The following is a 13,660-nucleotide window of genomic DNA, read 5'->3' on the forward strand; positions in this document are numbered from 1 at the left end:
CGGTAAGAAGGGTTTTAAACACAAATATCCTCACAGAGTCTCGTGCTCTTTATTGTACTCTTGCACAGGCATTCGCTATGGGCCGCTCAGTCAGAGACGGCTCAGTGGGTCAGATAATGGTTTGAGTTGATCCTACCTTTCTGTGGTTCTTCTGTCATAAGTCAGGAGGTGTGGGTAGGGGAGACAATCTCTGGCTTGTACTAAGACAACCTGGCCTGAGTAGGAGGTCTACAAAATGAGCAAACCATGATGCACGGAACACATCTTTTATTCAATAAGCAAGCAAGCACAGAAGTATAATGTGTAGTGCTTAATATTCATACAGTACTAAAAATATAAAAATAGAAATAAAATTTCACTGAAAGCATTTTCACTCACAAATATACAAGGAAAAGTGCTGTCAAGCCACATCATGCTACACCACTTGCCAGTTGCTGAACTGACAGTTTGTTTCCCAACATAACTGAAACACTAAAAATCTGCTAGTCCTTCTTCACGGCTTTTAGTGAGACCGAGTATTTGACTAGCAAAAACGGGCCTTCTGCAGCTGAGAACCTATAAAGCATAGTTGCCATTACCTAACAATAAAATAATTCTGGAGAGTTTTATAGTGATAGCAGCCTGCTTCAGGCTGCTTATGTACCTGTCTAGAGAATAAAAAAGATACAGAAATAAACTTGAATCCTGCTTACAATCCAGACCAGCCATGGCCAAAGATTACTTAAACTACTCTGCATGAATACTTGTGCAATACTCCCACCTGGTGGTGTATTTTTAAACTCCTCCTTCAGTGCCACCGTTTCTTCTGCCCGCTTACACTGGCCTGTATATCCATCTTCCACTTTAGTCTGATGGAGTCCAGCAGCACAAACCACCAACAGCGCTAAGTGCCCTTAATTTTTAGTAGAACTACAGGATGCCCAGCACCTTATCTTCTCTTACTGTATCTAATCGGTGAAATTCACATCTACACAGCGAAGTGATATAGGTCAGAGACACCGACTCCTCAGGAAAGACCCTGCACCAGATGCCTTGCTTTTAAGCCCCAGTTTGAGGGACTGAATTGGAGCTGGGAGTTTAAGGAGCTTCTTTTTGCTGACCTTTGGCATGGAGCTGAACTTCTTCCATCAGGAAAACAGCTGTGTGCTGTCATCTATGAAAGCATGGGTGGGTTTTGGGATTCAAGTCACAATCGCAGCTATAGTTCATAACAAGCCCCATCTTGCAGAGTATGCCAGTGCACAGAACCTACTCATATTATCCAGATAAAGGTGTGCAGAAGCTAATGTGAACCCCACTTTGATTAGTTACTATTTTGGAATGGGATTTATTTATACTCAATTCACCTGCTATAAAAATAAATGTGACGTTTAACCCCTGAGATCATTCTAGCATACAGTTTTGGCCTGTTACTTGTTTCCCTCTGAAATAATTTCTTATTTGGTTTATGGACATTTATTTAGGTTCTAGTGAAAAGCTTTTATAAAACACATTAAATAATCAATGTGGGGCTGAAAAGGTGTACATTCTAGTTGCATATATGATACATACCTTATACGTATATAATACATTCCATAACAGCTGAATATTCTAGTATTGTCTAAGAAGTTCTTGCATGTGGACAAAGGATTAAAATACCAGAAGATAAACAGCTGTTTAGGATCAAAGATAATTGTATCTGATATGGTTTACTTAAGATTGTTTTTCTCTCTTTAAATCTTGTTACATATAATAGCCACAGTAGTTTGTCCAGCAGGTAATAAATGAATGCATAAAGCACTTCTAGCTATATTTGGATATCATATGCATGCATTTTTATAGATAAAAATCAAATGTGAGGTCACATTTTCCCATCTTCTGTTTATAAACTAAATCAAATTTCTCATTCATTGAAACAGTGAAGATGTCTTTCCATAGGCCAACTCGTCCTGAAACACAGAGAAGGAACACAAGTCAGAGAGCGTACACAACAGGACACCAAGTATCTACAGTCTAATTATGCAGGGCATCAAATATCACCTGTGAGGTGCTCATCAGTCTCGGCTGCCATTGAAAGCTCAATGAGTCCTAAGGCTGTTCTTTGCCTTACCCAATCCCCCTGCTACAACCCTTGTGAAGCCTTAAGATAAGCACCAAATGCCTTGTCATCTGTACCAGGCAAGTATTATACAAGAATTCAGATTTTTGTAGGGTTTTTGCTTTAGTCTTAATTAGAAATGAACACAGATTTTGGCCTGTGTGTTTATTTACAAGTGGATTTCTGGTTCCAGTGCAAACTATGGCTGTTTAATAACTCCAACAGCTAAAAACAATACATTTCAAAATTACCGTGTTTTCAGCATACATTGGTCAGACAACTATCCAAAAGGCACATGGAATGTGGTGTATTAAACTGATTATTGAATTCTGATTGAGATATAATATTATCATTACTAATTTCTACTATTTTATGTTTAAAGATAAGTTCAACAGATGAATTTACATTTCTCAGTATGGAGAGAACCGTTAAACATGAGTGCCTAGATTGTATCTATAGAAAAGAACAAATCCCATACACCCAGTTTGTGCAATTTAGATTTTGTACACAGGAATTGGAAGCTTTTGGTGGATGCAATATGAACACTGAACACTTTTGCCTTGTATGGACTATTCTTCTACTCTACTGAACCCAACTGGTAACATAATCTGGTGACACTGCTGAACCTACCAGTCAAAGGCTGCAAACCCCTTAACCACTGTTGCACTGCAGTCCAAAATTTATTTAACACCAAGTCAGCCAAGGTCACTTATTGATGAAAAAGCCATGGAGTAACCAGACTGAGAGGCCCAATTCTCTTCTCATTTGTACTGAATACAAATGAAGACAAAATCCAGGCTTGTTCAACTGGAATAAATGAAAGGAGAATTGGGACTGTGCTACCAGAGAGTTTAATCATGACAGCAAGAACAAAAGTACATGTAGGGAGCTTAATTATGCATTTGATGCATAAAGAGAATACCCATTTAATTTAATTACCATTGCTTTTATGCAGCAGCTCTATAATTGAGTCCAAAGACAAAACTCCCAGAAACATCTACAAATGACATATTAACATGATGGTGTAGTATGTGTGGCAAAGGCTGTTCTATGAAATTAGGATTTTCCTGTAACTCCTGAAGGTACGATAGTGTGCTAGTTTGTTTTCAGGATCAAAAGATCAAAAGAACCTGAAACTCACTGAAAATGCATCATTTATTGCTTTCACAAAACTTCTCCTGTATAAAAAAAAACATTAAGAGAACACTTGCAATCAAACATCTGATATTTATTTCAGTTTTGCTCTGGCAACTATAATTGCATAAAGTGCAGCATGAAACCTAAAATCCTGTATTTCCCTTTCAATAACTATAATAAAACATTTTCTTCCTCTGCTTGGGAAAGATAAGCCTTTTATTTCTGAATCTCCCTAACAACATGTATGGACAGATGACAAGTTCTATAAAGGACATATGCAGTGGATTATTTGTCACTTTTGTTTTTTTAACCATATGAATTGATAGCTTGTCAAAAAGTCACCCACCTGGTTTATGATTTGAATCATGCAACTGTGTAATTTATGATGTGATAACAGTCAAATATAAGTAACTTATCTAACCATTGTTCTGCTTTCACAGCAGCTCAGGGTTATCTTCAGAGTAAAGATCAATGTGCTAAAAGAAAAAAAAATGAAGAACTAAAATAAAGCAAAATAAGAAAGTAAATGTAACGAATGACAAATTAAAAGTATTTAAAACAAATTACAATAAGCTGTCATGTTATTGCCACCATTCTTTGTCACAGAAACAAACCGAGAAGGAACAAAGCACTGTTAACGAAGCTGCATTCTGAAGTAACAAAATACTGTAAAAGCTAGAGACAGCGAACAAAAGAAATTCAAAATAAGAATATTTTCAATAAAAAGCACACAGTGAACAAATGACAAAATATTACATTAACTGCTGTAGCTCCCTTCCTTCTCTATCACAAAATGGAGGCTTCTTTTTGAAAGCTTTGTAGACAGTATAAATATGAGGCTCTGACACTTGACTAGGAGTTTGAAGACTCCACTGCACAACAATGAACGCTGACACCACGTACAAATGGTTCACGCAGGTGAAGTGGACATCACCCTGTTTATCTGGGTGGAGATGAACAGTCCAGCAGAAACAGCAGTTGACCTTTCTGCCTGTGGAAGGCCTCACCAGCAGTTCTGTTCTCTTCTTGTGTATTACAACCTCGCCTTTCTTTCAAAAATGCCTTTCTGGCCTTCACTGGACAAGGAGGGGGGTTCTGTGCTGTGCATAGTGTGTGGCAGTGCTGTTGCTCCAGAGATGTCCACCTCATGGAGGTTAGGAATAAACCTAGGTTTTTGTGTCAAATGCAAATCAATGGAGGAGAATGCAGCTCTGTTGTTTGTAAAACCTTGCACTGACATCAAACACTTTATCCAAGGCTCTCAGGATGTCTTCTTATCAGACTCATTATTTTGTGATCTTGTCTTCATAGCGGAGAAGTGGGTTGGTAATCAGTTAGGCAATGTGCCGTAAAATCCCACTGCAAATGAGATGGTATCTTGTTTTTACACAAGATATAAGTTGTATTACATGCTGAATTTTCAATTTGAAGTAATAAGAGGATGGTAGGATGAGAGCTGAAGGCAAAATAACTAAGGGCAGGAAAACACACCATTCAGTAGAGATTCTACCAGGAACTTTAGCAAACAGATTAGGTCTTTCAGAGAAACTATAAACTCCTTTGTTTTCACTGGAATTTTACCTCAAGCCAACTAACTTGAGATATTTATTTCAAGAACTCATCATTTACCATAATGTAAGGGAACTCAGACAAAAAGAGGTGGCATATAGAGTTATGACAGGAAACTACTCATAGAAATCTGTTTTCTAGGTCCTACTGTAAGAACTGGAGTATATGGCCCATACATAAAACGCTAAGAGCCCTTCCATAACAGGTGTGCAAACTCACAGATAAAAGCAAGGAGGGGAGAGCAATGGCTTTTTTTCCGAGTACGACATCCCGAAACATTTGTGCCAACATACAAACAGAACAAGTTCTCTTGAGTCAGTTACTCTGATGATAGTCTGAGCCAAGTAAAGAAAAGACTGGCACAAGGCTCTGCCAAGACAGACACAAAGGGAGTGTAGAATATCAGTGAAACTGCTTTCATGGGAAAGCAAACTTGCCCTCAGACCTCATTAAGTGTTCCTAAGATCACAGTTTGACTGTATTAAAGGTGAATTAAAAGATAAAATAGGCTTTCGCAAGGCATGCCCTCTCAATGTTTTTTAAGAGAAATACATTATGTCAACAAAATGCACGACAAATGATCAAACAACCAGCTAACTCAGAATTAGCAGTCAAGGAGGACCGATGATATTTTTATCAGAGATTTGAAAATAATCATAAAAATTATAGGTGATAAAACCTGCAGATAATAAGTTTGGCTGAGAGAGGTAGTATGGAAAGGGCTTCTACACAGAAACTCAAGAGCAAAGTATTCAGGTCGGGCTCCCTGACTAAGGGACAAGACCCTGCTACTAGTTCTTCTGAAAAGAGCGTGGTCATGACAAATGACACATTTTGTGTATGATGCTGTAGCAAAAAGTGCTAGTGTGGCCATGGATGGACAAACAAGGGAGACGGGCAGAGAAAACTTCAGTTAAAACTGGATTAAATCAGTGGAAGGGATTTTATGTCTGGATAAGGCATTTGTGAGGCTGACATAGGAATTCTCCATCTTCATCTTATGCCTTCATTTTTAAAAAGAACTTTTAAATGCTGTAAAGCAGCCTAGAGAAAACAATTTGAGGGAGACTTACTGAGTGACTTTTTATGCTTATCAGAAGGAAGACTGAGAAAGGACTTGATTTCTTGACATTATTCAAAGGCCAGATGCATCAGTAGCTTTAAGGGCACTTCAGGTTCCTACAGAGAGACCTCACCAGAATAAACATCTAGAAGTTTAACACATTTTAAACAGCTAAGGCAGACAACAACAAGAAAAAGCTCATGAACAAAACTACAGCTCCTTGTCATTTGATGCCTTCAAATTAGAATTATCTGTTATTCTAGAAAATCTGATACACTCAAACACAAGGTCTTAGGCCGAGATAAACTGTATGAAATTGTGTGGGCTTTGACACGCTAAAGGTCAGAAGGAGCAGTGCAGTCGCCTCAGCATGAATAGCTCAATCCATTGAAGTAAGCCAAAGACTCTCTAACAGGGTGGTTTGCATGGTGTTGAATGTACATTGTTGATCTTTCACGTTTCCATTCTTTGTAGTCACTTCTACCTAACTTTATTTTAAAACAACCCCAAGACTGCACCAACAGTCAGCTTCCTCCCATCATTTACACAGCAATATTTTACCAACATCTTAACACATCCTGGAGGTTACTAAGTTGTCAGTTGCTTCTTGCAACTTCCACAACAAGAGTTTTACTGCGGGTTTTAAACATACCCCTGCCAACAGGAAGTGCTTCTGCATTACAGCACTGATCAATGAGTTGATGGCAGTGTTCCACCATGGATTCCAACTGTGCTTTGTCATAAGAAACTCCTAAGAACCTCACCAGTTGCTCAACCATTGTCGCTAGGTCCTGTAAGAGAATATTTTAAAATAGTTTATTTTATAATATTTTAAATGACCTTTTTCCAATGAGTTTAAATATTTCAAATTTAATCCTGATGAGTGTGAAAAACAAAAAAGCAGAAGCACCATTGTCTTAAAATTTTGCGACCTTTCAACTTGCTGAAAATAAACACATTTCAAGTAACTAGGGTAAGACAGGTCAGCAGAGAACACAGTCACATAAGCTCACCTCTTCACATACTATAATGGGGAACTGCAAGCTTATTGTGATGCCTCCCACTTGAGACAACCCCACAGCCTTAATGGATAACTTTGGAATACAAGTGTATTTTGGAGGAATTAAAAGTTACTTTGATTTTGATCTCGGTAAAATAAGTGACTACAAATGTTAGAGCAGCCCTTCCTTCATCATTAGCTCCTGGTGCTAAGTTCATGTACACGGAAATGATCTAGTGAGGTGGCCTCTGAGAATAAGCAGTCATTAACTTATATATCCAAAACTCTGGGGTTCCTCAGTATGAGTAAGACTTGTGGAGTTGCAAGGACAAAAGAGCAATGTTTATCAGGAAGCAGAAGGATACTGTGATGTCACCAGCTTTTGGCAGCACCCATCAGTGAGCACAGCTAGGAATATATCATTATTCAAAACCATGGATTTGAAATAATTTCTACTAAGCTTTTTTAATTATTCTGATTGTATTACATTCTTTTAGCATCACACTCCATCAGAAGGCTCAGTAAAGCTGAAATTATAATTTACTCAGCTTTACTGAGTTCTCCATTGAATTTGCTTTTTTGAGGTTTAGAGATAGGAGCTGAGTTCTTCCCATGTTTGCAATAATTTTCCACTCAAATAAACATTTTGAAGTATTTTCATTAGTTCTCAAAATATATTATTGCAACAGGAAATGGAAACCAATAGTCTATGTAGTATTTCCACTAAATTTCTGATTTAAAATACAGTGGATTTATTAGCCAGCATACCATAAGGACCAAATAATTATGTTCACCTTGTGCTACATGATCATCCCTAATGGTTTTCAACATTGTTTCACAGAAGACACTAAGAACAAGCAAATAATCAGAATAAGTGCCAAATATATAGGACAAAACACTGATGATATGCTTTTTTCTCATTGACACAGTACACACCGCAAGACACTTTTAAATGAATGTCCAGGGCTGAGTGTAGCAAGCACTAAATAGTTACACATTTCTGCCTTCTCTGAGTAGTTTAGTCCTCATGGACACAGGCAGATTCCTGAGCAAATTACCGGGTTTATGAGAGAGCTGAAAGTCCATAGAAGCTATTGAATATCAATGCTTTAAAAATGGTATCAGACATTAGGGAGCCCAAACGTGGAGATAAGCAAATATTTTACTTTATGTATTTTACAGATTATGATGTTAAACATAATTATAATACCTTTTTGCTACACCTAACCTACCTTATGCATATCTTCATACTTGAGAAAAAGTACATTGGCATCCATGTGATGTTCCCAAAATTCTTGCACATGTTCAAACCACGAACCATATCCTACTACAAAGACATTATGATTGGCATGAGGGAAATGAACACTTGTTATTAAGCCCATTTCAAAAAAAAAAAAAAAAAAAAAAGGAGAAAAGTAAATTGACTGGAGAGGTTCATAGCACCAGAAGAACAGCATCTGGTTTTGACCCATTGCCATGCACAGCAAGGAACTTAATTAAAAAAGCTTTTTCTACCATTTTGGAATATTCAAAATAACTAACTTACCATAAACTGTTTAACTGAAAATGCCATCATATTTTATTAGGGACCTCTTGGAGCTCAGTATTAATAATGCCTGATTTTTGAATGGAAATTGAGCCAAAATAAAAATTACACAGATAGCTTTGCAGAAGGAAAAGTTCCAGTGGCTCCAATCTGCGTGAATCACTGCAATTAGCATATCACACTGCAGGATCCTTCACTTAGAAGGTAGATACAGCATTCATGGAAAGTTCCATAGAGGATCTTCTATTATGAACAAAGAATTGCTACCAACCATTGTCCTTTCTTAATTAGACAAGTATTAAAGAAACATGCCTATAAAAATGCTCCACGGTCATTCCCAAAAATGTAGGATGTACTGACAGAATACTGTATTTATCATTATGTCTTTCCCCCCCAAAAAAATCTAAGACTTATTCTCTTTTATTGTTATTTTCTGAACACTTCCAAACAACTTCCGCAGATATGCCAGAACACAGTTTCAGTCATACTGTTAGCAGTTATCTCAACTACACAATAAATCCAGACTACAACCAGATGCCCGTGAAGTTCTTCCAAAAGCTTAGTGCCATGTGATGGGGTATATTCCCCATGTATCTCAGATATATTCCCATATATCAGAAATATACTCCCCACATATCTGAAAATGTGGGCAGGCCCAGTGTACAGGCTTGCCAGTGATGAAAAGGTTATGCCTCCTATCTCCCATGTGCCACCAGCAGCTTCTCTTCAGTTCCGCTTATCTGCTGTGTGGGGTTTGGGACTTGAAGAGAAGTTGAGGTGCTACACTGGGAGGGTCTGTGCTCCCAACACTGCTGAGACAGTGGTTAATGGAAGTCTTAACCCTCTCCTCAAAACTTTCCTACTTTGCTTTTAACTTCTCTGATAAAGTCCACATTTGCACTGATTTCAGTCAATTTATGTGTGTCTAGCAGAGGTTCGGACACTGGCATTTATTACTTATGGAATGACTTTGCTGCCAATATTACCAGAAAGACAACCCAAAGAGAAACACACTCCGCATATTTCTTTTTTACCAGTGATAAATTCACCCAAAGGACTTCAAATAATCAAGGCAGGAGTTAAGCAAATATGGTGAGCAGTTCGTCACATTATTTCCCAATTATTTTTTGGGGTCAATTTTATCTTTTCAGCAAAGAAGCTAAAGAAAAATATGAAACTTTATAGTTTTGTATTCTGAAGTCACCTTTTCTCTGAAAAAATAATTGCTTAGTTTTGGTAAATGGAACATTTTTGATGGACAAAGAGGTCAGTTTCATAGGAAAATTATTTTAATACGGTGACTAATTTTTGATTTTTATAAAGGTATTGGAAAAATTCCATTTTGGTTATTCCCATTCCATATACCCCTAAAAAACTTCATGCATGAAACTACCCTACCAGTCAAACAAAAAGTGTTTCAAGCTGCTCTTAATGGTACAGGGCAAGAATCCATTAAGATTACATTAGCAGAGTATACCTATGCTTTATGTAAGACAGTCCCTTAAGCTTTAGAGGGTAATACCAAAGAATTAGAACATTCAAGACAAATCCCTATCCAACTGTGTGCTTTCAAACAATATAGCTACCATGGACTGGATTTGTTTCAAGATGGTCAGGTATAAGGAGGGATAAAAAGAGCGGGATTGTGTTATTTGCGTGCAGTGCTTCTCTCTCTAGCAATCCTATGATTTCTTGTGAAGGTTTTTTTGCTGCTGCATTGCTTCCATGAGATGCAAACATCTAGCTAAATGCTAAATTTACCATATTACAAAACACTCCATTTGCACAATTACGGACACACAACATGCTGTGATGTTTTACTGACTCTAGGAGGTTGTGGTACATCAGCTAGCAGCTACAAGCTGGAGATATAAATAACTCTTGGGATATGTATATGAAAAAGAATAATGAACCTTCCTCCTGTCTTTGAAGGCCTTCTAATGTATCTTTCATATGTCACCAATCTAGAAGTTTCTGATCATGGTCTATAGACAAACATCCCACTCTCAGAAAATGCAAAAGAAAAAGCTGAAGGTGGGCTGGAATGGAAGGAGAGCATTTACCCTCCCTCCACAAACTTGCAGGAGAAAGTTGCAAAGGTTTAAGGCCTGCTAAGTAACCTCCACTGGTGGGCTTTTACTGTTTTCTTCCTTTTAGTATTATACAGCTCCTTTAGCATCAACTCCTCCAAATTCCAGGTTGAAGGAAAGTTTGCTGCACTGGATCTAGAGGAGATCCTGCTCTCGGAACACAAGGCACCTAGTGAATGATTAGAGTCACGTTAAGGTACCATAGAGAAGATTTTGTAGAGAAGTAGAAGGCAGTAAAAAAATTGTCTCTTCCTAGCTAGAAAGTGTGGCAATCCACTGGCAAAAAGTCCAGTGGCAGCCAGTTATGTGAGAACATGGGGCTTGTCCTCCCTGTAAGTTTACTGAGCTTGTGTAATGGAGCTACGTCAGGCAGCGCAGCCCGAGCAGGAGCACAGCGGGTGCGCCATGGAACAGCCTTCACTTGAAGGAATTACTGGGTGAGCAGCTGATGAGTAGTTGTAAAGCAGGTTTCTGTACTCTCAATATAGGGGTGCATTTCTCAGATAGTAGCAGACTGCAACTGCCTTCTTACAGGGGCTCACTTCAACTTACTGATGTACTCCAGATCAATCTCATGCCAACTAGAGATTTTTTTTTGTGTTAACTGGTACCTAGAAAGGGACAAATTTCAAGGTTTTGGATGAAATAAAAACATCAAAGGAATTATCAGGAAAAAAAAATAACCACTGGAGGGATAGAAAGACTTCTGTGAAGTTGCTAACAGTGAGGTACCACTGAAACCAAATTATGTTTGGAACATTCACTTTTCACAAGGTACCTGGTACCTTGCAAACTGAATTCTAGAAGAGTAGACCACAGTTTTGCCTGAGCTATGTGGAATACTGCTGAGCCCATGGGGTCAAATGCTGTAAGGCAATTATTGACAAGGCATGGCCAAATCTAAGTCCATGCAGCACTATCTGTAGCAACTTCCTTGCTGTATATGCAAAACAAATGCACCTTTATCCAGTTCATTTCTGTACTTGCAGAAGGAATGCAGAGATGAAAATAAATGTGTAACAGCGTGTGCAGAGAGAACAGCTCCTTACACTTGTCATTCATAAACCTTCTGCAAAACTCCTGAAATGTTCCTCTGTAGCTCATGGTCCTTAGGGAGCGGTGAAACTGGTAATAAGACACCACCAGGTCTTTAGGGTTGCGAGCCATGTATATTACCTATGACAGAGGGGGGCAAAAACAAAAAATAATCATATTGAAAACTTTTTCTCCACTCTGTTTCCCAAGCACTTAAACAACTGTTGTCAATACAGTTAAAAACATGATTTCATTTCATTTTTACCTTTGAATTGCCATTATGGAGGTCCGAAGGCAAAAATCGATATGGTAAGTGGCTTTTTATAAGGCGAGGAGATGTTAGTTCCTTAAATAAAGGAGACAGAAACATTTCTTATTGTGCATTAGTGTTTGGCACATCCTGAGTTGTCCTGAACTGTCATACTTTAAGCCCTTTACTATACTGAGTCACATTCACAAATTAATTTCTTAAACTACTAGGGGTCTGGGTCTAGAAATTAGGTCAGGGAGTTACATCTGGATTTTAAATATCAAAAGGCTGGATAATGAGTTGAAGTTTTTTTGGTGTTTTTTTTGGTTTTGTTTCCCCTCCATCCTTCTGTTTTCAAAGTACTTCCATTTGTAGGACCTTCTCAGGAAGACAGTGTAATAGTTAAAGATTCTTAATATCAAACTAATTTTGTTTCCAACGATGCTTCCACTAAAATTCCTTGAAAAAATATTAAAAGCTCTGAAAAACCTACCCTCACTTTCACAGTTCAAAATTTTACTCTTGTGATTTATTTTATGCTCAGAATTAGGCCCAGACAGTCCAAAGGTTTATCTGAGTGTGTGAACAGTTTTCAAACACAGTATTTTTCTACAATTTCGACAAAATCATCTTATGACACAAACCTTCCAGTAGTTAAAAACTGCAAAAATCCATATTGGATCAAGTTGCTAGCACATTAGTATAGATCACTATGATTTTACTAAAATCTCAAACTAAACCTCTCACTGTTGCCACCACTTATTTGCATAAAGGTAGCAATGAGGTCCCATCGGATTAGGCTTCACACAGATGAAAAAGAAAAGAAACCTCTGACGTCCAAATACTCTCAGCCTAGAAGGGGCTGATGCTGCCGTTGTCATTGACCAGAAGCAGCTTAAATCTACCTGTGCCAATCTTAGCTAGCTCAATTCAACAAGCACTGTGGCTGTTCTAGGATGAAGCCCAGTAATTTGCCCAATCATTCCAAGATATGCCTGTATCAGAGGTAGTTACAGCAACGACAAGATCACACTTCTATGCCATGCCACTAGTCTCCCAGTGATTTTTAATAATGTGGAATTCATTTCATGTAGAAGACCCCAAACTCCCCCAACTACAGAGTCTGCAGATCCCCAGATCCCAGCTCTATAAGGATTTAGATGTGTAAATACAGAGTAGTGGGTCTACAGATCCATAAATCTCTGTATTTGTAGTTCCTCTTTCACAAATTCAGGGAATGGATCAAAGTAAATTTGCTTCAATTGGGCACCTTCTGTTTACATAAGCAAGAGAGGCCTGGAACTTTTATTCAGGAAACCCATTGCCAAGATATTTATGATATGGAGAAACATCTCCTACAGGATTCAATAGAGAATAAAGCTTAATAAAACCAATTTTAAAATAACCTAATAATATTCTGAGTCATTCCAACAAACAGAGCAACTATAATCATGGAAAGACAAAGACACAGTATGAAATGAAGTGATAAATATGGAGCCAAAGAAAAAGATATCCAAATGCTGAAAGACTTTCTTTGCAATAAATTGTACCTTGATGATGTCCAGACCAGGTTGAGGGTACTCTAGGACTGGAAGTTGTTCATCTATATTCATTAGTCCAATCTCATCTGGATCAGCTCCCTGACTCACTAGATACACCACTTCCTGCAGCAAGCCTGTGCCTGCAAAAACCAAACAATGAAAGAGAACAGATTGTATTACAATTCTTATCTAAACAGAAGGGAGACCTAGACACAGAAAAAAATATAACTTTCGTCCTTAGCAGTCTGCCATGAACTAAGTCTGTAACTGCTATTTAATGTAGTCTGTCTGCTCCTTAGTTTTATTTTAAACACACGAAGATCTCCTTTCACCCAAGAGACCTGAGATTTTC

At 38.0% G+C, this 13,660-nt stretch overlaps 1 protein-coding gene across 5 annotated transcripts in view; it reads right to left on the minus strand.

Moving 5' to 3' along the window:
* Window positions 1–250: 250 nt before the first annotated feature.
* SULT4A1 (sulfotransferase family 4A member 1) overlaps window positions 251–13,660 on the minus strand; it is a 31,958-nt gene continuing 18,548 nt past the window's right edge. Inside the window, exons 2-8 of one of the 5 annotated variants that reach the window (XR_011741790.1) lie at window positions 13,318–13,448; window positions 11,783–11,863; window positions 11,532–11,658; window positions 8,079–8,173; window positions 6,499–6,637; window positions 3,561–3,690; window positions 251–2,884 (exon numbers count right to left, since the gene is read on the minus strand). Coding sequence is in view for 3 of the 5 variants with exons in the window: in XM_065856543.2 (XP_065712615.1) it covers window positions 1,816–1,928; window positions 6,499–6,637; window positions 8,079–8,173; window positions 11,532–11,658; window positions 11,783–11,863; window positions 13,318–13,448 (686 nt within the window). In the remaining 2 variants the exon portion in view is untranslated. The other 4 variants (XR_010652797.2, XM_065856543.2, XM_071816444.1 and 1 more) reach the window with 4 other exon arrangements.

Source organism: Patagioenas fasciata, chromosome 1 (assembly GCF_037038585.1).
Source record: "Patagioenas fasciata isolate bPatFas1 chromosome 1, bPatFas1.hap1, whole genome shotgun sequence".
NCBI classification, from domain to species: Eukaryota; Metazoa; Chordata; class Aves; order Columbiformes; family Columbidae; genus Patagioenas; species Patagioenas fasciata.